The 24683-nt window shown below is 38.2% G+C and overlaps 2 protein-coding genes across 4 annotated transcripts in view; one reads left to right on the top strand and one right to left on the bottom strand.

Moving 5' to 3' along the window:
* Positions 1-711: 711 nt before the first annotated feature.
* Positions 712-3671, top strand: LOC146324300 (mucolipin-3-like). Of its 2 annotated transcripts, none has more exons than XM_084723610.1 (6): positions 712-855; positions 964-1065; positions 1780-1902; positions 2066-2272; positions 3225-3355; positions 3567-3671. In XM_084723610.1, the coding sequence occupies exons 1-6, from the start codon at positions 808-810 to the stop codon at positions 3604-3606; spliced, it is 651 nt and encodes a 216-aa protein (XP_084579736.1). In that variant the 5' UTR covers positions 712-807; the 3' UTR covers positions 3607-3671. The 2 variants fall into 2 exon arrangements, with proteins under 2 accessions (XP_084579736.1, XP_084579737.1); XM_084723611.1 differs by having other exon boundaries at positions 3228-3355.
* A 1971-nt stretch (positions 3672-5642) lies between these two features.
* LOC146324301 (G-protein-signaling modulator 2-like) overlaps positions 5643-24683 on the bottom strand; it is a 31248-nt gene continuing 12207 nt past the window's right edge. For both annotated transcript variants that reach the window (XM_084723613.1, XM_084723612.1), the window contains exons 2-15: positions 24357-24578; positions 21724-21859; positions 21190-21329; positions 18517-18640; positions 18134-18249; positions 16266-16421; positions 14083-14191; positions 13668-13833; positions 12777-12874; positions 12403-12588; positions 10778-10940; positions 8498-8683; positions 8290-8405; positions 5643-5815 (exon numbers count right to left, since the gene is read on the bottom strand). In XM_084723613.1, coding sequence (XP_084579739.1) covers positions 5651-5815; positions 8290-8405; positions 8498-8683; positions 10778-10940; positions 12403-12588; positions 12777-12874; positions 13668-13833; positions 14083-14191; positions 16266-16421; positions 18134-18249; positions 18517-18640; positions 21190-21329; positions 21724-21859; positions 24357-24577 — 2082 coding nt within the window. In that variant the 5' untranslated portion in view covers position 24578 and the 3' untranslated portion in view covers positions 5643-5650. The remainder of the gene's footprint in view (positions 5816-8289; positions 8406-8497; positions 8684-10777; positions 10941-12402; positions 12589-12776; positions 12875-13667; positions 13834-14082; positions 14192-16265; positions 16422-18133; positions 18250-18516; positions 18641-21189; positions 21330-21723; positions 21860-24356; positions 24579-24683) is intronic.

Here is a 24683-nt window from a genome sequence, read left to right on the forward strand (position 1 = left end):
ATGTATGCATGCTCTCTCCACTATGTATGTATGTATGTATGTATGTATGTATGTATGCATGCTCTCTCCACTATGTATGTATGTATTCATGTATGTATGCATGCTCTCTCCACTATGTATGTATGTATGTATGTATGCATGCATGCTGTCTCCACTATGTATGTATGTATGTATGTATGTATGTATGTATGTATGTATGTATGCTCTCTCCACTATGTATGTATATATGTATGTATGTATGTATGTATGTATGTATGTATGCTCTCTCCACTATGTATGTATGTATGTATGTATGTATGTATGCATGCTCTCTCCACTATGTATGTATGTATGTATGTATGTATGTATTTATGTATGCATGCTCTCTCCACTATGTATGTATGTATGTATACATGCTCTCTCCACTATGTATGTATGTATGTATGTATGTATGTATGTATGTATGTATGCATGCTCTCTCCACTATGTATGTATGTATGTATGTATGCATGATCTCTCCACTATGTATGTATGTATGTATGTATGTATGTATGTATGTATGTATGCTTTCTCCACTATGTATGTATGTATCTATGTATGTATGTATGTATGTATGCATGCTCTCTCCACTATGTATGTATGTATGTATGTTTGTATGTATGCATGTCAATTTCCTTGAAAGCACTTGCAGTACACCCTACCTGTGTTTCCCGCTGTTGTGAACAGGAGTACACACTCTACTGCAAAAACCATTGCTGTAAAGAAGTCCCGTGGTCAGACAAGTTGGAGTTTGTGAGTGGTTGGTACATCCTGATCATCGTTAGCGACATGTTGACCATCATCGGCTCCATTCTCAAGATAGACATCCAGACCAAGGTGATGGGGGAGTTTGCTACAGTATGACTGAGGTGTGTCGTATTCCTTCAGTTCATTAGTCACATTTTTAAACAGCCAATGTTGTTTTGTTGTTGTTGTTGTTTTTAGGTCCTCACAAGTTATGACGTGTGCAGCATCTTCCTCGGGACAGGCACCATGTTTGTCTGGATCGGGGCCATCCGCTACATGGGCTACTTTAGGAAGTATAACGTAAGACCAGATCAGTCAAGTACAGAACATGTTCACTGGTTTTCTATGAGTGTCACATGTAGTGCAGTAATTTAGCAATACCATTAACATACTGTAGACATCCTGCACAGTGCAAATACAACAGGAGCACTTGACATTTTTTTGCTTTTTGACCCATCTGTTCATACAATATTTATTAAAACTGAGTCTGCAGCTCAGGGAGGGGATGCAGCTAACCTTTGTGTTTTTAATGGGGTGTAAGAGTTGATCCACCAGTATTTGAACACAAACATCTCCAGCAGCAAGATGTATCTTTTAAAGGGTCATGCTGCAATTTATTGTACTCAAACCCCAAGTTCACCGACAAAAACACACCTGATGTCACAGCAGTATGGCAGCAAGCTTTTAAGTAGCTAAAATACGTTTTGCAGCTGACTGTGTGCAGCAATTCATTGTTTAGCTTCCTACACCAGTACTCCTGCTGCTTCTCTCCACTGTAGGTAACACACTGACTATAATACCTCATATAACCCCACTTTAAAAAATCCAAAATATTCCTTTAAGGGTTAGGACAAACACATCCTGCAGGAACACAACAAATCTTACCATTATGGTTGCACCAGATTACAGGACATTTTGAAAAGAGAATCTCGACTCTTGTGTGCGGTTTTTCAGTGTTTGTCTTCAGTGCTCATTCTTCACATTTTTTATCAAACGATCTGCGGCTATTTTCAGATTCTCATCCTGACGCTGAGGGCAGCTTTCCCAAATGTGATCCGTTTCATCTGCTGTGCTGGAATCATCTACCTGAGTTACTGTTTTTGCGGCTGGATCGTCCTCGGCCCGTATCACGAGAAGGTGAGGAGTGTTTACATAATACCAAGAAATGCCCTCTTTATTTTTTAAAACAGCCAGACCAGAAAATACTTCAAATTCTAATCAGATGCTGTTAGTTTCAGTAGTTAATCATGAAGGATAAATAAAAAAAATAACCCTCCTTCTCTTTGACCTTTTGTTTCAGTTTCGGACGTTGAACACCGTGTCGGAGTGTCTGTTCTCTCTGATCAACGGAGACGACATGTTTCCCACCTTTAAGAACATGAAGCAGAAGAGCAGCATGGTGTGGGTGTTCAGCAGGGTCTACCTCTACACCTTTGTCTCACTCTTCATCTACATGATCCTCAGCCTCTTCATCACCATCATCACCGACACCTACGACACCATCAAGGTGAGTTTTATAAATTTGTATTATTACTGTTTACCCACCTTGTTTTAAGGGATGAGAAGAATCAATGCCACAGTGTAGAAATACCCTGTCTCAAGTAAATATTAGCATCAAACTTTACTTAAAGTGCCAAAACTAAAAGTACTTGCAGTATGCTCCATGCAATCCAGTGCAACAGCTTTGCCATGAAGTCTACTTTTGCACAGCTTATTTTTTTCAGTTTTAGTTGATACTGTCAGAAATTAACTCATTTTGCTTTATGATTATTACATTCTTCCACTGGTGCATTATTTTGAACGGTGTGTCTAATATTTCATGTATGTAATTGGGTTGGACAAAATGTTAGAAACACCCCTAAATGCAGTCGGTTTAAACACCACTGCAAACTTCAATCTCGATAATAAACATGTAGTTAAAATAAAGGCATAATGCTGAATGTTTTAAAAGGGGTTGTATGAAGTAATTATCGATAGTCAGGATATTAGCTGCAGTTTGAAAAAATAGACAAGGGCACCAGTCCACCAAAAAGAAAAATCAATATCAGTTTTAGTGTACACTATATATAGAATATTTTCACTACTTTGCCAACATTGTGTTTTTGTTACCTTGGAATGAGCCATTTATGAATGAGGCCACCATGTTTTTGACCGTAGCCCAGAGCAGACAAACCAAACACTGGCTTTAGACAGTAGGACAGACAGGGGACAGTAAGATGATGTTTGCAATCTCCAAGCTCGCTGCTGGATGCTGCCAAATCTTACACACTGGTCCTTAAATGTTGCAGTAAATATGGAGCTGATTATGGATCAGTAAAGTCTTACTTTAATCTGCAGTGATAGATTTGTTATTTTACATCATTACTTTTAATCTGTAAAGTAACGTTTAATTTGCATGTTTATAGCTAACTATGCCACTCACTCTGTTAACTGTCACTTCTCTGACTTGTATGATGCAGCAGCAGCAGCAGAGTGGAATCCCGACATCAGAGCTGCAGAAGTTTCTGTCTGTGTGTAAAGATCTGCCGAACTCCGGAGCGTACAGACTCGACGAAAACAACGGCTGCCTCTTTAACAGCTGCATCACCAGGTAGGTCAAATGCAGCTCGCTCCACTAACAATGATTTGTTCTGCGCAACCTGGTGATTTTATCCTGCTGGGAGTCGAATATCACTGTTATCCTGGCGTTTGCTTTTTTGGCCTTTATTATATAAGTGTCGACATACTTCTTAAACACCCCGTGTAGCTGCTAAATGTAACATCTCTAATAGAATCTAAGCTGAAGCATTTTCTCCTTTCAGGTTGAGGAAGCGTAAAGAGAGGCTGACATCAGAGGCGTAGCAGGTCTTTTATGTGGAGGCACTGACAGGATTCACTACATAAACTAACAATTAATGTACACGTTATACTGTTTTATTCACTGGGAGGGTCTTAAATGTTTAACATTAGGTCATGTGATTGACTTAAAATGGGAGTATTTTTAGTGCTGAAAAATCCAAATCGAGACAATTAAAGGGATAGTTTGGATTATTTGAAGTGAGTGTATTAACTACAGTAGATGGAGGGTGGCACACCCCTTCTTATTCATTTAGCAGATATTTGACTCATGTTACTGATCCACATTTCAGTTTAAATTACTGAACCTTACATACTGTCTATTTGAAACAACTGTGCTATGCAGCGCAACTAAGAGACTCACATTAAAGGGATACCCAAAAATGACAATTCAGTCATTAACTACTCACCCTCATGCCGACTGAAGGTCAGGTTTAATTTTTAAACCCATAAAACACTGGGAGATGCTGTAACACCGTGTTCCTGTGAAACTCCAGGAGTGTTTTGTGGACTAAAAAAATTAAACCTGACCTTTTAATTGGCATGAGGGTGAGTAGATAATGACAGAAGTTATTTTTTTTAAACTCTGCACATAAGAGAACTGCATTAGTTTGTTTGTGTTATTGTGACTTCCTTGTTTTTAAAGAACAGTTCTGATTTGCCGAAGCCACACAATAACACAAACAAACTAGCCGATCGAGATGGCGTTAGCCTTTTCCATTGGGGAGCTGAAGCCGTTACGTCAATCTCAGTTGCTGGTCTGTCTGACGGCAAGGTAAAACAGTGAAAATACTCTGATTGGAGTGTACACTGAGTCATTTTTTTTTAGCTGTCTTTTTTTTTTTAACTGGCTAAAATCCACAGCAGTTAATTTCTTAGCTGCCATATTGGTACATCACCATTTGCTATAGGTAAAACACTGACTGTGGATGAGTACCACATCCAACTCTTCACTTCAAAAGACCTGAACTATTCCTTTAAGCGTGGTTGCAATATGATGCACTTATGCACTTTGTAAATACATTTATTTATATTAATATGTACTGTAGATGAAAAATGGCTGTGACACTGAAAAAAAACTGTATTGGTTTTTCCAAAGCATGTAATTTGGAAGGACTCTGTTGTACACTGAAGATATTAATTAACGTTAAATAAATGAGATGTGATTTAATTCATGAGATTTTATTTCTCCATTGTCAGGAGAAGGTATCAATATAAAAGCCAAAACAACATTTTTTTCCTCAGGCTCATTAATTCCCTGTAAAATCTTGTCACAAGAACAACAAAAAAAATCCCATTTCAGTTCAGGGTGATATTAAATCCATCCATACAACCTTTCACAATGTAAAACTGTCAAGTCTTTAAAAGCAATATAGGGAAATAGATTCTATAAATGGCTCCACTAGTCACCAGTGCAATAGTAAAGGTGGATGTGGACCTTTATTTCCCCAGAGAAGAAGTCAGTTGAGGCTCTGAGTTATAGTTCGAGAAGTCTGAGATGTACCACTCTGACAGACTTAATGTAATCGCAGATGGGCAGAACAGGCTGTGCAATGTTCCAAGTTGCTTAATTGCTTCTCAGGAAGGTTCATAGTGTGTCTTTTGTCCATCATCTTAACGCAGAAATCCCTTCAGTTTGGCCGTGCGTCCTTGGAATAAAATACTTTTAGTTCGCCTTAACCCAAAGTTTGTTGGAAGTGGCTTGATGCAAACCTCCAGAGTAGTTAGACATCACTGGTACAGAGGTTTCTGATTAAAACAGGCAGCACCACAAAAAAAGGTAATGATCCAGAGATGCTGTCAGATATCTTAAAACAAATCCATAGGTCTTGAAAACCTAAATTTCCCATGATTTTACAGTCACAATGACTGGTTTTGTGTTGTTTCTTGATTTCTTATAGTTTCCCTCATAATCTTCATTGTCCAGACGATCCAAAAAGGCAGGAATTATTAGTTTTTGGGTTACAAAAAAAACCTCTTCATTTAAAAAAAGAATCTTCATCTGTTATCCTGAGATAATGAGAAATCAGTCATGGAATCAGTCATGGACTCAGTCTGGTTTGGACTGGGTGACACCAGGTGGCAGGACTCGTTGCTCCTCCATCCTGTTGGACTGAGATCGCATGATGAGGCTGAAGAAATCCTCATCTGGAACAGTCGGTCCTTTGTTTGCAGAGGGTGGGGCAGCACACCGCTGGTCGTTCAGCCGGGAGCCCTAAAACATTGACAAGAGCCAGTACAGGTATATTAGCTGACGCTTATTAAGAGCAGCTCGCAGTTTGGCAAGTATCCATTTGTGCATTACTGCGAGCTGAAGGAAAACTTGTTTAAAAAAAAACTTGTTTGAAGTTTTACTTTTGTGTGTGATCAATGTTTCTGTTAGAATAAACTAAACAAATTAAGAATAATCCTGCACAGTTTAAATTATGGTAAGAAAAATGAACTGAATGAAATAAACCTGCATTTAATTGAACAGAAAATGTATTAATTAATGTGAAACAATCTTGTTGATTCATTTAATAGTTGACAAACTAATTGATTAATTGTCTAATGGTTGCAGCTCCAGTTGTTGATCATGCACTAGTTTCTGGAAAATGTGAAATCACCGTCAATATCGTCACAGTCCAATACGGTATAGAGACTTTTTTCCATTATCAATACATCTGTCTAAATTTCTTGATCAATTGATTTGTTGTTTGGCCCATAAAATGTTGATCACTGTTTCCAATAGCCCAACGTGATGTTTCAGTTTACTGTCAGAGGAGTAAGAAACCAAAAATTCATATTGGAGAAGCTAAAGACAGAATGATGCCAGTTTTTCTTGAAGGAATCAAAATAATTGCCAATTAATTTAATGTGACAACTAATCTATAAATCAACTAATTGTTGCAGCTCTAATTGTTTCCCATCATGCACTACCCACTTGATTGATGTGACACTACAGGCAGTCATGTGTAACACTGATGCTGCCTTCCAGACAACCTCAGAGGTCAGAATTTTCCCTCCTGCTGCTAGGAAAAGTACAACAAAATGTTTAATATTTTCAGAACATCATAATTCCTACTTGTGAACTTGGCAAATACATCTACCCCGACTTTATAAAGAAGCAGCTGTAGTTTATGTAGTTTATACTTATTATGCATCTAAACTATTGTCAGAATATGTCACCATATAATAAAATGTATAATAGTGTCTGGTGCCTCACATCCTTTTTCCTCCTCTGTGTTGTTTATGTAAGGAGGCTGCACTGCTGAGAGCTCGACAGAGTGCTCGACAAAGAAACTCATCAATTATTCAGGTTCAGCCATGTTTTTTGTTTACTCTTGGCGTTGTGCACCTGGGAGGCTTAGAGGTCAGAGGTTGGACATTTCTGCTGGGAAATTCCGACCTCCGACATCGTCTTGAAAGCAGCATGAGTCAGACTTCCCCATCTTTATCTGGAATTGGCCAATTATTTTGCCCTAATATATCAGTGACACACTGGGAGTCTCAAAGACACTGTGGGTGGCTCAGGTCAGAAATAAGAGCATCAAAACAGATACTCTCAGCCTTTACACTGTGGGAAGGTGAAGAGGATGTAGGTCAAGCTTTCTTTTACAAGTCTGTAATTTCACTATAAAGTCCAAGAAGTTTCCCTGAAAGAGTTATGTATTATGGCCCTAATTATACAATAGAGACTTGTAAGTGGTGCACTTCAAATAAAAAAAAATCCAATAACTTCCAGTTTAACCTGGAGAGTCTTTTAGTCTGTGCAAAGGTGGTCATATCGACATGCAAAAAAAAAAAGTAAAGGATACAATTCAAATGTGAGGTATAATGAACAGTGAGCAGGTTATTACTGAGAAATAAACCCCTTCAGGGAGATTCAAGACCCTTCCACTTCAAAGGGTCCTTTATTTTTCAATAATGACCCACTCTCTGTGCATCATCCTGCTTATTCCACTGCTACTCACTAAAAAATATAGATTTTATTGTTTCCGCTAAGTTCTCAAGATCTATGATCAGAACTGCATCCATAGCAGTGTTCTGCTTTTCAAAGATAACAGACCATATAATGGCATAAATGACCAATCAGAATCAAGTATTCAATAAAACCATGTAATAAACATGGAAAATTAAGTTTCTAATAATAACTTTATACTAAAGTAATATTAATTTGGCTTTTAATGGATCAGCTCTTCAAAAGAAATTTGTCTTTCTTTCCATAATTAGTATCAAACTATGCAGTTCTTTCCAGGAGACCTCTTGAAATATATTAAGAAATTACAGACCACTAAATTAAAACGTTACTAGAATTCAGAGCTGCAATGATTAATAGATTTATTCAATTAATTGTACTATTTTGACAATCAGTTTGAGAGATTTTTTTTAATTAAAAAAGTAAAAATTCTGATTTCAGCTTCTTAAATGTGAATATTTGACACTTTCTTTGCTCCTATCTGACAGTAAACTGAATATCTTTGGGTTGTGGACAAAAATAAAACATTTGAGGCTTTGGAAAACATTTTTCACCATGTCCTGACATTTTCAGACCAAACAACTAGTCGATTAATCAAGAAAACAATGGACTGAATGGACTCAACAATAAAAATAATCGTTAGTTGTAGCCCTCCTAGGATGTATATCTGTAATGTGGAAAACATTTATATTCCTGGGCAGCAAACGATATACTGGATTTGTTTTTCTCACCTGGCACTTCACTAACATGTCGAAGAAGACGTCATCCCCCTCTGGCTGCTCAGCGCTTGCTTCGAGACGACTGTACAGGGAGGGTGTGAGAGGCGTATCTGCACTGGGGTCCGGGGCTGGAAGGAGAAATCGGCATCAGTCACGGTATGATCAATACGGCTGTAATGATGGAGATAACAGCATTGGGCAGAACTTCCTGCCTCATTACCTTGAGGGTGGAGTTGGTCTGTGCTGGAGGTGGAGGGTGTACGCAGCAGGTTGGAGGTGCTGAGACGTAAGCCAGGAAAATGGCTCAGGCTTACTCGTTGGTCGTCCAGACGACGGGCCTGGGAGCTGGCCAGCAGCTCCAGGAAATGACCAGGATCCTGCAACGGTGTTTCGCAATCCGAAATAGCTACAAAACAAGAGATAGTGATTATCCGAGGGAGATTTATAACAAATGGAGGGTGACAGAGAGTTGTGCCTTTTACTCCTGTATAAGGATGAGTATTGTAAGGATTTTATTTATGCTGATGATGGAATGAAAACATGTGAAAAGATTAAACAGTTAATTTCTTGCAGAAATAAACTGTTTCCTGAGTTACTGCATTCAGCTGCATTTTCATCAAATTGAGTCAAAGCGAGTCCTCCCTTTTGACCTTTGAACTTTTGCCCTGTCAGCTGATTATGTAACATTACATAAATACTGATAGCAGTATTGTTTCTCCAGGAGCTTCTCAATATTTTAGGACTGACCACTCAGGAACAGATGCCGTTTTAGCACCAGTTCTCAATACCCATCCCCATCTACCCAGCATTTCATTGTGATTTTGTAGAAGGTAAGTACAATGTAGAGGAAACAAGTACAAAAGAGAGTTTGAGAAGGATGAGACTCCAAGGTTACAGTTATTCAATGAAATTTTAGGCAACACTCCAACAAAAATCTCTTGAGCGCCAAATATTCCCAATAGACTTGGATGGCTGTTAAAAAAAAATGTAGTTTCATCCTTCATGGAGCGTGTAGGCTGTTACAAACTTGGATTCATGACCATTACTGTGGAGCGCAATAGTTTTCAAGATGGGCAAAAAGGTCCATAGAAGCTGCTTTACTCAGTGAAGGGAGGATGAAACCACAAACCTTTTACATTAAGGGATAATTCAGATTATTTTAAGTGGGGTTGTATTAGGTACTTAACTATAGTAGATGGAAGTCAACATGCCCTCAGTCTTGAGAAGTAGACAGCAGTACGAGCACACAAGCTAATCAATGTACTACTGCGGACAGGGCCACCAGGTAAATAATTTATTTTGGCCACCTACATTTTTTTGAGTGGCATATCAGTTTAAGTGTACACTATACTTAGAGTACTTTACTTTTGCAAAGCATAGGATGGTTTAACTCCATAGGAGAACCATAATTTCACCTTGCAGAACACAGGAGTTGCTGAAATACAGCTGCCTCAATTTGTTAGTGTTATTGTGCGACTTTGGTGTATCTGAACAAACATTTTAAAACACCAAAGTCACACAAAAAAACAAACAAACTAACCAACTGAAGCAGCAGTAGACCAGCAACTCCCCTGTACTGCGAGGTAAAATTTCTGATTTCAGCTGTGGAGTTTGGTTGGTAAAACGAAAACGATGAAAATATTAATGTTGTACTGATACCAGCATTGGAAAATGCCTCCAATACCGTTTTAAAATTCTGGTATTAGTATCTGCGAGTACGCAACATACACGCACTGATCCAGTACCACGTAACTGATTTAACCTAAAACAGGATGCTGCTACTTTCCGGCAGCGTCCCGTACATTTTTTTCCCCCATGATGGCGAAGTCATGTTCTTCTTTATTTGTTCACATTTATAAAAAGTTTAACCTGAGCGAGACTACACAACAATGATGGCAATCATATCACATTCTTACAGAGTGAGAGAGTCGTATGAAGCTGTTAAAAAGCATGCTTTTATGCACTGGCATCAGATCAGTATTCAATATATATATAGGCCAACCTATATGCAAAGTTCGGGTATCAGAATCAGCATTGGGAAAGAAAGATGGCATCAGAACATTCCTAGAAAATATTCTCAATATAGCGTGTAATTAAACTGATGAACACTTAAACTTAATTTTTTTGGTGAGCCCTTTTTAGCCAAATTAAGTTTTGCTGCTGATCCTGTCTGCTGCAGTACATTTCTTAACTTACCACAATGGTACTCCTGCTGCTTCTCCAAACTGGTACTTCATACAACCCCACTTCAAAAATTCCAAACTATCCCTTTAAGTCACACAAACAACACAAAGGATTCATTGCACAACATTTAGTAGGCACAGGACACATCTGTGGACATGCTGAATTCACACCATGTAGTCAAATAATAAAAGACCTTCAAGAATAAATTTCTTTTCCAAGCCTCCACTTGTATTTCTCCTTGAAAGATAAATCAGAAAACAAATTGTTCGATTATATATGGTGTGAACACAGAGGAGAGCACGAGGGACTGACTCACATTTCCTTTCAGCTACAGGTGGGGTGGAGGAGGGAGAGGAGTTAGCGGGGAGATGGCTCTGGCCATCCAGTAGGGAGCACCTTTGGTCGTCCATTCTGTTGCCCTGGAAACGAGAGAGGAGGTCGAAAAAGCCGTCCTCTCCGATAGTGTCCCGTGATCCTGGCTACAGTGTGGAACAAAACAAACACACTTAATTATCTGAAGCAATTTCTGACATTATTTAGAATAAAACTCTCCTGTCACAGAGGACATTTTTAGTTCAGGGCTAATTTATCAACTAGCAGAAAATTAATCAACTATTTTGAAGAATCTGAATAGTGTGGGAAATTGTGACGGATGGATGGACTCCAATAGATGATGGATTATTTTCTGTCATAATTAACAGAGGATTCAAAAGAAAACCCAAGAAATCTGTTATTTGTAAGCCTATTGTTGGATTATTTCAATAACATGGATTAAAACAATCACTTTCAAAGGGTCAAAGCTGAGCTTTGCTGTAGAGTTAGAAGATATTGGTTTGTTCTTGAGCACCTTTGAGATACAGTTTCATTGCAGCAGTATTAATTTTGTTCACTAATAACTTTTGTTAGGTTTTTTCAGAGGAAAATAAGATGATAACTAAATAAAAATAATTCATGATAAAAAACAGTGACACATCGCTTTGTGTGGTAGGGAGGTTAGATGCACACAACTGTATAGTACTAATATACCCAGGAAGTCAACTAGCATGGACTTTCTGCATAAACTGTATAGAAATGTCCATGCTTGGGAGGAAAACAGACATGGATAATTTTCACATTTGATGTCTAGGAAAACAAGACCCCACATGATCCACCTGGAGCAACAATTATTGGTAAAACACAACAAATGTGAACATTTACAGACAAATCATGAAATTCACACAAATGTAAGCTCTTCTTTTTTTTTTTTTTTTTTTTTTCAAGCTAACGTTATTTTATCCATGAACCAGAGCTGGTGCATTTTCGCTAAACTTGAAATACAATACAAAATAAAAAAAACCCACTGTTGTCTTGTACTGATAAAAACCAAATATTTTCTGAGGTCGCACTTTGTGTAAAAAAGAAAGAAACACTGAAATAATGCACTGTAATTTAGCGAAACCCATTTTAGACTACTTCAGATTTTTAGTTTAAGTCACCTAAAACGAAAACAATTTGGATGACTACAACATGGCTAAAATTAAATGGTATTTCAGTCAAAAGACTATGATTAAACCTAAATCAAAATTAGCTGTCAAAATGAACACTGCACTGCAGTGTTTGGATGCAGGGAGGGCAAAATGTTGCAAAATTCTTTAAAAAGCTTTTTTATTTGATACAAATGATTTTCTTTTTTTAATTGACTTGACTTTTCTTTCACATAAACTGGATTCTGACATTGTTTGGGAACATGAGTCAGAAATGATCTCATATTGCAAAACCAAAACATTTCCTCCTCCAGTCTTCACTCTGCTGTGAGAAAAATCTCTGGGAGTGAGGCTGTGTCCTGGGACTCATGTTTTACTTAAAAATTTTCCTTGAGGGTGAATCATCGCTGCTCATGAGCCTCTTGTGGGTTCAGGGATGTTATGAGTGGGCAGGACAATCTGCTGTGTTTAGAAATACCTTTATAGACACTGGTGTGTCCAGCTCAGGAGCCGAGTGCTCGGTGTGGGCTTCATGCTGCTCTTTAGGAGATGATTTGTTGTTCTTCTGCTTCTTGCTTTTCAGCCGGTGGAAGAGGAAGAGTTTAGTCGAGGCCTTCATAGTGCTGTTTTTAGAAGACCCAGGGAATACTTCCTCATCCCAGTCCTGTACAGTCAAGGTGCATAAAGAAAAATCATTTTAACTGAACCAATGTCTGATGTTTTCCCCATATTAACATTAGAGGCTGGTGAACAGAATCTTGGGGTAAAGGGAAATTAATTAGTTTACACAAAAACACCAGTATCTGCATACACTGCATACTTCACATACATGATAAGTGTTTCTATACGTACTGGATGTGATGATGAATCTACAGTTGGATTTTTGTCAGGACTTGGACTCAGTTCCAGGTTCTCTGCACTGCCTCTTGTCCTTGATGGAGACTTGGCCCCTGAAACAAAAATACCAAATTCAACACTGTGGTTGTAATATTTACACAACAATTTCACAACTACAGAACAAAAGTGATTTAAAATGGTGCCCTGTAGACTTGAATTGTCACAAAACCAGAATACAAATTTTAGTACAATACTAGTATGAACAAGATAATCATTTTTCTTTTTTCCATAGTATGAAAAAAGTTATTGAGTCCTAGGTTGTCTGGTTTTGCTGCAAGCCAAATTTCAGGCAGGACAATAAAGATTGAACTCAATGATATTTTTAGAGCTTCTGTACTTTAGATACTATAATTAATCGATATTGTATCATCTGAAGAATGTATCGATACTTTTGACAACCTTAACTTCCATACAATAATCTGCAAAGATGATTTTTGAAGCATTTTAAATCCTGCATTGTTTGCATTAATTTTTATCGGCATGCAGTCTTTGCATCACCTGTGCAGATGTGAGTGCACGAGACAAACAAACCTACTAATAAATAACTGAGTCTTTTATGACCTGTGAGGTCTAAAACCACACAGGGTGCCTTTAACAAATCATCATAACAAAAGGCAGCCATTTTCTGGAGAATGGAAGAAACTGATTTTCCACAACACAGACTTGTACATCTCTAAAATGTGGTCATAAAGAGTTCAAAAGATAATTTAACTCTTTGCAGAAAACATGCTGAAATAATACAATCCCACAGCTTCACAACTGTAATGACATGTTGCTCCGTGTTCCAAAATGTATTTGTCAGATTGTCCTGACAATGACAGCCTGTTCTGAGGAGTGCAGATGTACCTGAGAGGTTGGGGTAACCCTGAAAGCTTCCTGTCAGAGCAGAGCTGTTAGTGTTGGTGTTGTAGAAAATGTTGGGATTGAAGCTGGATTTGGACTTCAGGCCTACGACCAGCCGTAGGTCGGACAAGTTCATCCTGGCTGTCACCTCGCTGCTTTTATCTCCAGTCTGCAACAGTGAGAATTTATTAATGGAAACAAAATTAAGGTGAGCATGACTGTAAAGACAAATTAAGTGGGATTCACTTTTACACTTTGTAGACTGGATGTCCATAAAAATCCCTTATGAATGTCTACATTCAAATACAAAGAAGCTATTATTCCCTGCTGTTCCCCATATAACCAGTAGAGGGGGGTGTGGCCTGATGGCAGCTACTGATTGGACTCTAGAGGGAGGAGGTGAAGCATAAACAGTCACCTCTTTGGCAATTTCCAGATGTTTCTCAGCGAAGTACATGGCTTGCTGATGATTCCCCAGGGCGGTGTGGGCATTTCCTAGACTCCAGTACGCTCTTCCTTCACCGACTCTGCAGAGAGACACAGAGAAAAAACAGGCTGAGCGACTTCAGATGAGATTATGCAAGAAGGGGAAGGGCATTTGTCAAAACTATCGCACAGTACGATCACAAAAACCTGATCTTAACATCAGATTATGCTCATTTTGCAACAGCTCCATATTTACAGCATCAGCCCTAAAAATCGACCTCACCTCTATTTTTTATACAAGAATATCTTAGGTTCTACTTGTAGGAATAGGAATAATGTTTGCATCAGTAAATAGATATTTTCATCATCAACAATTGCAGAATTTGAAGGACTTTCTCCATCCTATCTATTACATCCATTTTCATACCTTTCATGTGACTTAAATGAAAATGTGACTGTGCAAGTTTTTACTACCAGAACTATCTAAAATTAGACAGGTACTCCCACACTTGGAATTAAAGCTTTCCCTTGTTAGCAGAGACGTAGTAGAAGAAAAGCCAACATACACTGACTTTATTATTTATCTATCCCACACAATATTACACGCTGATACACTGGTCACTACGTACTGTTTGCATACAGGTGTGCACACTGCACTTTAAATGCCAGCAGGCAAATACCTCGGAGCTCATAGTTCTCTTCCCCTTTGTAACCATACGTTTTTTCTGTGTGCCAGATGTCTGTTATTTCTCATATTTTTGTATGTTTGCTTTCCCATGTTTTGTATTTTTGTATTTCTATATTTTTATATGTCTGTTAGCGCCTAGGCCTGTGAGAGTGTGGAAATGACAAATAAACAACTTGAACTTATCTGTAAAGTGAACAAATAAATGTTTATACAAGTTTTCAGGCTGACATTTGATCAGTCTGTTGATCAAAGGTCGAGCTAATTTTGAATGTAATCTATAAAATATTAATGTGTTTTATAAACTGACTATAAAACTGACATTTGTAATACCAATTTATTTATTGACACCAGCTAATCGTCCTGGGGTCCAATAAAGACCAGTTTGCTGATGTGCATGTAAATTAGCACAACATTGCAGTTGGATCCTTTCAGATGGTCATCATGGTGACGATTCATAGCTGGTCTAATGGGTTAATGACATGAAACCCCCAAAAGCACTAGGAACTGGGCACTCGGCACGGATGAATATAATGCCTGTTGGCAATGGGCTGAATGTATCGTGATATTTGTTATGTTATTTTGCTAAGTGGTCTGAAGAGTGAAGCCGTTGCTCTGCAACACGCTCTCAACCAGCGGCACAGCACACACCCACTCAGCCAGAGCCAAGTACTCTGAGCTGGATGAAGAGTGAGAAGGACACAGCCTGTAGAGACAGACTTTTTTAACAACTAATGCAGTGAATGAAGGATTTATTGTGATCAAACCAGCGTTGGTGATTGTTGGAACAGTGTAAAGACTAACAAGGATGGTTTTGGTAAGTTTGACATGTTTTTCTGTTGAGTTTGAATTGAAGTGTGTTTTACAAGGAGTTAAAAGGTTGGTATTTTGATATCCATGGTTGGTAAAAGGGAGAAGCTTAAATTCAAGAGGTGTACAGCTATATTTCTTTGCCCTTTCCTAATCCGGACAGGTATGGGATGTGATCATACATGAACAAAACAGAAGGTTAAATGCTAATATGATATGCCAGAATGAAATTCCCCGACTCTTCTTTCAGCACCACTCTACAGGATGTGCCAATTAATGTCATCTAAGTCACTGTTTAATTCAGCTCTTTGCACTATATGTAGCAAACTTCAATACTGAAGAGAAAATAATCAGAAGTAATTCACTTATTTAGGAAAAAAAACCCACTATTTTATTTTATATTTCGTAAGGACTATTTGACATTTACCCTCCTGGACATTTTGGCTATTGATATTTTCATCTGCCGGACAAACAGATGTGATACTGGCAAAAAGCGGGCATATACCGGCTAACGCACACCCTGACTCCAAACACTGCTTCTTTGAGACTCTGTAGGTGTTTGCAGTTTACTGAAGCTTATGGATGCCAACAGGGGCCACCCACATTCAAACCGTACGTGCTCATTATACTTCAAAGACAGTTTGGCGGAAGTGGACAACAGATGGCTTCATGGTGAATACCTGTCGTTGAGGTCCTGAGCAATGACCAGATGTTTGAGGTGGTAATCAATGGCTCTCTCATAGTCCTGAAGGAGTGTGTAGGTGTTGCCCAGACTGTAACAGGCCTGAGCCTCCACTGCTTTGTCCTTCAAAAGCCGGGCCAGCTGCAGAGTCCTCCTGAGGGTGAAACAGAGGAGGAAGAAGAACGTCAAAGAATGTATTGGGTGGGAGTAGGAGAATGAGAGTTATCTGCTTCTTTCTTTGTTGCCATTTTCCCAGACCTTCAGTATCAAGAAAATGCTGGAGTGAAGGATTAAAAACTTTGGAATTTAACAAACTGTTCATCCTGAATGATAACATATCTGTTCTCTTGTATTCAGAACTTTATATTTGTCTTCTTTATATAACCAAAACAGAAACACTCTACTCTAAGTCCCCCTATTTGGCATTTATAAACAATAAATAAACATTTAATAATTCTTTTAAGCAGATTTAAAGACATTTAACCTTCTGTGGTATGGTTTTGCCTCAAGGTAACACAACACACTCACAGTTACCTCTGTTCATACCAGTTTGTTAGTTAAAGTAACTTCACTAATTTTCTGTTTACACACCAGCCTCCACATATTACTGCCCACAAGAGGAGTTACAGGTGCTGATGAACACATTAATACACAGTTATATCTGCTTATAACTTCATAATAGTGTGTTATAAAACTTTTATTAAGTGTTAATAGATAATGTTTACAAATGTCACATAGGAGGACATAAAGTGTTCCAAGCAAAACTTCTAAGCTGGTGGGATCAATCAAGTATCCCTAGGGGTACTTGGGAGTACTGCAGGGGGTACTTGAGATGTCAATTTCAAAAATATAATTCCTAAAATTATTATTTGATAGTAACTTTGATTCAACCAGATTTAATTTTTAATATTTTAACTCTTTATTTTAGGACAGGGTTTAGGCAAATATCCTATATATGCATATAAGAGGACAAGGGCAGTACCATTCACTCTGCAAGCCACAGATTTTTGCAATGCATACACACACATGTGCACACGTGTGCATGCGCACACACACAGACACACACACTTCAAAAGGAAAATCAACAAAATCTGTCCCTTAGGGCTTTGGATATTTGACCCGTTTGGTCCAAAACTGAATGAATATCTTTTTCTTAAGACAGAGAGAAAAAGTAATATTTTCCATAACATGAATGTCATTTACTATATCTATACACTCTTGTATTGTTGGGGGTTCAGGAAGCATCGAGCACCTCGACAGAGCTTTTCTTCAAGTGGATATCAAAATACCAAACTCATCAGGAGACCTGAAAATCAACATTTCCTAAAATAAAGTGAAAAATTACAAGGCCAGGTCAGTGTCAAGAATGCTTTTTTTTTTGCACTTTGTGAAACTCTGCCCAGAAAGGTCTTATCACTGGACTCTCCCAGAAAATATGCCAGTGGTTGGCTTCCTGAAAACTAAACCCTCTCCAACATTTGGCATCTCCTCCAGGAAAAAAGCTTCCTGCTTCAATATTTCTATTCTGAATGCAAGTATTAACTGTCATAAACCCAACAGAAATTATACAGCTGAAAAGTAAAAAACGTGGAAACAGAGTCAATGAAATACTGTCTTGAAGAATATGTTTTGAATGGGATTTACCTCAATTAGCTGGCATAGTGCTATATTATACCTGCTTTATTAGGCATTTTTTTCCACTAAAAACGTTTTGCACTGGTCAGGGGGTACTTGGCTAAAAAAAATTAAATGGGGCACATAATTGAAAAAAGTTTTAAAGGTTTGAATAAAGCTTTTACAGGTCCCAGCATACAGAGATGACCATCACCACACAAGAAAAGCCTCAAGCTTCACTGGTTTACTCACTTGTAATGACCAGCCGCCGCTTCATACTGATTCAGGAATATGTGTGCATTGCCAAGGTTACAGTGAGCCCTCCTCTCAGCAGACTTATCCCCAAACTCTTTAGCGATGAGCAGCCGCTGCCAGACAGGACAAACAGTAGGGTGCACATTAGTGCCATTAAGGTCAGGATTAACAGGAGACAGTTTGAGGTAGACACGAACGCAGCTTTCACAAACATGAAGACAAGATGAAAATTTACGTGGATAAAAACTGGTTAGTAAAAATCTTAATAAAAATCTAAATTTGTCCAGACTTGTGAATTAAAAGCTTTGCAATACATGGAAGAAAGCAGGTGATGTGTAACAGAATCTGAAAGATTATTTTGGACCATCACAACCAATTACCTTTTCATGTGCAGCTACTGCGGTTTCAAATTCACCCAGCAGATAGTAAGTGTTGCCAAGGTTACCATAGGTGCGACCCTGGGCTGCCTTATCGCCCAACTCCTTCACCACGACCAGGTTTGCTCTTAAAAAAAACAAACAAAAAAAACCAAAACACAACGGACAACAAAGAAACACATTCACACGTGTTAGGGTACATATGACTGTTCACTTGCAAGAACAGATGTTTGTTTTAAATCATTTTCCAAAAATGTTTTTTGTGCACTGCAAGGAATATCAATCAAACAGATGTTGGGTTGTTTTGTTAAGATATCACAGTTTTGTAAATTTTCTAATAAATCATGTTTTTAAGTTTTAAATAGTGCACACAAAGGAATCAAACTGATGTCAATTTAATGCAAATTAACTCCTAATTTGCACAGATATACTTTCAGTTGTTTTCAGGATGGCCATGTAGAGTCTACAGCACCCAGCAAGCCCTTTGATGACCACTAAATCCTATGCACTGGTCCTTTAACTGCACTAAATCTTATATATGCTTTGACAAAATAATATTAACTCAACGTATGTCTGTGGTTAAAGCACCACCACCTCTTAACACGTGACCAAGTTTCATAGTTAATATTTAGGTTCAAGGATTATTTTTTCGAAATATTATTCCCAAAGCCAAGGCTGAATTTTCACATTCACCATTATATATACGGTATAAAACTACCGTGGCCTTATGTCAGTGTGCACTTGGGAAAATGTCAGAATATTTTATATCAGCAGTATTTCAGAGATTTTACCTACAGGCAGACAGAACGGACAAGTGGGACCACATCTTCAGCAAGAACTTACAAACTCTGCCAAAAAGTAAAAGTTGAGTGGTGGGCTTTAGAGACTTGGAACAAAGTTATTCTATTAAAAATGTTATACAGCAATCCACTTAGAGTATATGTTACATTTTATATCTGAACCATTTCACTGGCAAATTCACAAAAAGGAACCAAGCAGGGTTTCAGCATTTTGCTCATGAATACTTGAGGTACAGCAGTGGGTTGATAATATATGGACTAAACCCAAACTGCATAAATGTAGGATAATAAAATACAAATATGGTACTGAGAATTTTGTTGTATATAATTCATCTAAGCCCAGTTGAGATCTGCTATCTTCTTACTCAAGTCTATCTGGATGAAGAAAAGCAGATTTGTTCAATGTCCTGTCTAAATGATTTACATTGGCTTTGTAAATATGGAAGATGAACAAAGACTGAGTTGGCCCTTCGCATATGAAACATTTAAGTTAGCCTGTGAAGAAGAGGAAAAACAATTCTAAGGATAAACTGTAGGGTTGTAGCAGTCCTTTTCAGTGTACAGTTTATTTGAATTTCTTCCACATGAACATATTATTTTAAAGAACATAGAGGCTGTTAACACCTGGTATAAACGTGTGTGCCTGAATTATCCAATCAAAAGTGGACTGCTTTAAGTACAGGTATGAATGCATTCGAGATATATTGATATCTAATTTGATCTAGGCTCCATGCAACCACATTTTTCAGCAGCCACATTAATGTACCGCCGACTCAACTGACGTCTACCTGGAAATAAATAATTTTGTTCACTGTAATAAAAAATGTGTCTGGGCTTTCTCACCTGCCAGGATAAGCAATAACCGTGATAACCAGTAAATAGATAACTAGTACCTGCAATATCCCCAGACTCCATAAAAAAAAATTACACATTTTTTTGAGAGTTTTTGAGTGAAGAGAATCTGTGGGACACACTTTTACATTCTATGACTGTCTTTAATGTCTTTCTTCATCATCTGATATGTGAAAAAAATCAGAGAAAGTAAGAGTGCGCATCCCGCTCATAGTTCAGGTATAAAGTGCACCACAGAGCTTCTCTCCTACCAGGAAGCTGACCGCAATCTGCAGTTTTTGTTCAATATGTCTGAATATACCTGATCTGTTTTTCATTGACACGATGCATAAGCGAGACAGTGTGTGTTGGCACAGTGGGTGTGGAGAGCAAGAGAGTTTAGCAGATTGAACTGTGCACTCTGCTCCACCAAGCTTACAAAATGTGGATAAAATAAACGTGGATAAACTACATTTTCAGTGTTTTTTTGCTGGGCACCAACCTTGCATTTATACATGTATTGTCAAAAAAAATGGACTTGGAATCTAATGTTTCGGCTCATGTTTACACCCATCAGTCGCAGCTGGGACATGAGATGCACAAAGCTGGCTACATGGAATAAAATGAGAGTGTTTCTGATGCGTGAGACATGTAAGTGAAAATGTGTCTGACTCACTTAAGGTTGAGACAGAGGGTTAGTGTCATATTTGCATACGAAGCAGGTAAGTGAGATACACTCAAGACACACCTAGAGACACACTGTAAGGTCAGGTGTGATCTTGCATACTTAGAGTTGTCCAGGCTGCATGTTAATACCAGGTCTGAACAGCCTCATAGAAATACTTACAGTGTCTGTATTCCATTGTGGAATGATACGACATGCAAAAAACAAACTAAACTAACAAGGTTATTGTGGGGATCGAACCAGTCACTCTTCTGTTGAGGAAATTTAACAATTAAGTCAGTATCGCTCCTCTGGGCTTTCAAAGTAAACGCAAAACAGCAGATAGTCAATGTGTAGTAGTAAACAGTGACACCAACTCACTCATAGTACTGTGCAGCTTTCCTCAGGGCTATCCTGGCCTCCTCAGAGAACTCTCCTGGCTCAGTTCCACTCCAACAGATGCCCTTGCCCTTGGCGTGGTAAACGTTGCCGAAATTATACAGCGCTCGAGCCTGCCCAACCTACAGCACGCACAGCAGATTTTCACAGAAGGAAACCAAAGTGACCAGTGCTGTAATTATATACTTAAAATACTCTGACACCAGACCTGCTTGTTTGCATGCGGGCTGGCAAACTATTCTAGATGTTGGTAAGCCCACACTCCGCAGTCATCATGCATACCAAAAAACATTCAGTGGTTGCAGAGCATGTCATGTGGTATGATTGAAAACAAATTTGGATGCATTTACTCTAATCAAACGGGCCTTTCAGTCATTGACTGAACTTTTTATTTACAGAACAGTACAAAGTCATCCAGAGTCAGTTTAGTAAAATAAAAAGACTGCAGGAATGTTTCATCCATATCTAAATAACAATCTTTTTGTAGTTCTAAAATACCACAAAAATATTTCCCACCTTATCATAAATGGCTCTGGTGATGTCCAAATGTCTCTGGCAACAAACCACTGCTTCATCATACCGTCCCAAAAGCTTTAATGTGTTCCCAAGGTTGCCACTGGCTTTAGCCTCACCAACCTCGTCTCCAATTGTTCTGGGATTCAAGGGAGAAAAAAAACATTAGGAAATAATTAGACAGGAATATTAGTGGATTACTGAAGTGTATTAGTAGGAAAACACAAGAGGCCAGAAAGTAATTTACAGCTGCAAGCAACAATACAGTAGAGTCAAGTCTAGCAATTTAATCTTTGGGAGAGGGAGATGGTGATTAAAAAAGTTTTAGCAATTGTTCAAAAGATAGATAGAGAATTTTATCTTAGATTATTCATGATGGACCTGCAGAAAACTAATGTGCATGGTTGCCAATACAGGCCAAAAATCCCACCAGCAGAAAGCACAGGTGGATACAGTTCTCTCTTTAAGGGTGCTTTCACACCTGAAGTTTGGTTAACTTGGTCTGGACCAAAAGGAAGGATGATATATTGTTGCATTTTAGTCCCTGTTCACACTAGTAGACCCTGATATTCCACAAAAAATCAGAATGACAGCCCAATCAGAATAAATGCCTTATGTAAACACCTCAATCAGAAGAGGCCAATTCAATTGGGCCTAAGCGGAATGATTTTCAGTCGGGCTGAGGGGGATGGTGTAAACCTTTGATTATCAAAATAAAAGGAAAATAACCACATGAAAGAAAACACGTCTACCCCATGTGGCAGTACTGTAGTACTGTAGGTGATGTGTACAGAAACAAGCAGAACTGGTCAGGAACAGATACAATTTTTCTGTTAGAAACTTTCAAGATACCAATATTGTTCGCAGGATACAATCTGGGTCCATCTTGACCTGACCTTTACTTGGGGTTGGCACACTGGAACTATTATTTTCTCATTCAACTTGATACAAATTCAAAAATTTCACTACAGAAATATTTCCTGAGTGTGCACATGTATATGTGTAATTAGCTTGGTTTTCTATTTTATACTATTCCTTTCAAAATTTAATTTATTATCTGAATGTTATATTTTGTGTGTAGCACGAAGTAACTACGGTTCTAACTCCGCTGTACAACCCTGTGTTGTGCAATGACAAATAAAAGACGATTCTATGTTTCTTCTGTTATATTTCCAATTAAACGCCTCACAGCAGGCAGGACCAGTTTGCGCAAGTCTAAGAAAATTAAATTCTGACAAATGCTTGGGGGCATGTAAACACACAAGTATAATCAGATAATTTTATTAAGTGTCCATGTAAACAGTGAGCAGTGGAATTTCTAATCAGAATGATTTCATCGGATTTAATAAATACTCTTCATGTACACATAGCTACTAATTTTTTACAAATGAACACAGAGAAGTAAACATTTTAGACTTATTTGACAGTTTTGGCAAATGTGTTCCTGCATCACCAGGACCCACCACCCACCAGAAAATCAAAATCCAGTGACTGACACAAGTTTATGCAGCACTTAAATCTAATGGGAATTTTTTAGTTACTTGGTGTCACAAAGAGTTCACAAAGAAACATTATCAATAACTAAAAAACAGGTAGAGACAGGATGAAAAAGGAGGTGGCTTGTGTGGTAATTCTCTGAAGCTTATTACTGTGGGACTGCTGCCATACACTTTTTAATCTGACTAAGTATATAGAGTAGGATAAATTGCAAAGGGACATTTCACACCCCAAAATCAAAAAAGCATGATCGTTTTTCCTCTGGCCTGTAGGGCTATTTATCCCTTTAGACTTTCTGGTGTGAGTTGCAGAGTTTTGGAGATATTGGCTGTAGAGGTGTTGTCCCATTACATCTACAATATAATGAGACAAAATTGAACTCAGCTTGTGGTGCTCAAAAAACAAAACAAAACAAAACAAAAAAAACTACACTTGAGAAAGTCAAAGCCAGCTCCTCTTTCCAAAAACTGTGACCTGGTGACATAAGATAATTCAAACACATTGTTGTGAGCAGTTTCATGAAGGAAATACTTGGCTTATGCAGTAGAATTTACCAGAACTACCTACATGAAACTACTCACAACTGTATTTTGTGGTTTGGGGTGAACGGTCCTTTTAAGAGCTCTTTAGCTATTAATCAGCGAAAATACCTGCACTGATGGGCACCAATTTTATGATGTTATTAAATGATTTGCATGATTTACAAGGCCTATGTAATATACAATCACTCCCTAAACAGATTTCACAATCAGCAGAGGGATTGGAAATCATAATGAAATCACATATCTGCTATAATAAAATCCTGACGTTGGTTTGCTTTCTTTTTACATCTCAAACAAAGTCCACCTTTTCAAGTACTAGTGCTAATGTTTTATTTTCAGATGTTTTATTGCCCAAAGATGTGAAGTAACGTACCACATGTGTTATGGGCATGAAAATAAATATTTAAAAATTGCCAACAGGTACTCTTAATTATTTGTGTATTTCTACTTCTTACTGAATCGATATTGAAGAATTTAAATCAATATCGTATCGAATCGGAATCGAATCGAATCGAATCCTAAAGAATCGAAATCGAATCGAATTGTGAGGTTCTTAACAATACCCAGCCCTAATGTAAAGGTTGTGAAACCATTTACCTGGTCAGTGTGAGGTCATGCCGATGGTACTCCAAGGCTTTGTTATACTCTTGTAGGTGAAAGTAGGCATTGCCCAGCTGGCTGTAGATGGCGCTAAGGATTTGGAGGTCCTCTGTTCCAACCTGGATGGCAGACTCAAAGAAGGAAACTCCAGCCCGATAATCACCAGCCTTACAGAGCCGCTCACCTTCCAGAGCCAGGTCCAGACAAGATGTCTCCATCCTGCAGGGAAATGGAATTTGAGACGAGAAAGTCAGCACTATCTCCAAAAGTCATGATACTGTTGAAATTCTTTACCATTGGGCTGCAGCTAGACTATTCATTTTA

The sequence above is a fragment of the Lutjanus erythropterus genome, chromosome 7, assembly GCF_056507025.1.
Source record: "Lutjanus erythropterus isolate fLutEry1 chromosome 7, fLutEry1.hap2, whole genome shotgun sequence".
Lineage (NCBI taxonomy): Eukaryota > Metazoa > Chordata > Actinopteri > Lutjaniformes > Lutjanidae > Lutjanus > Lutjanus erythropterus.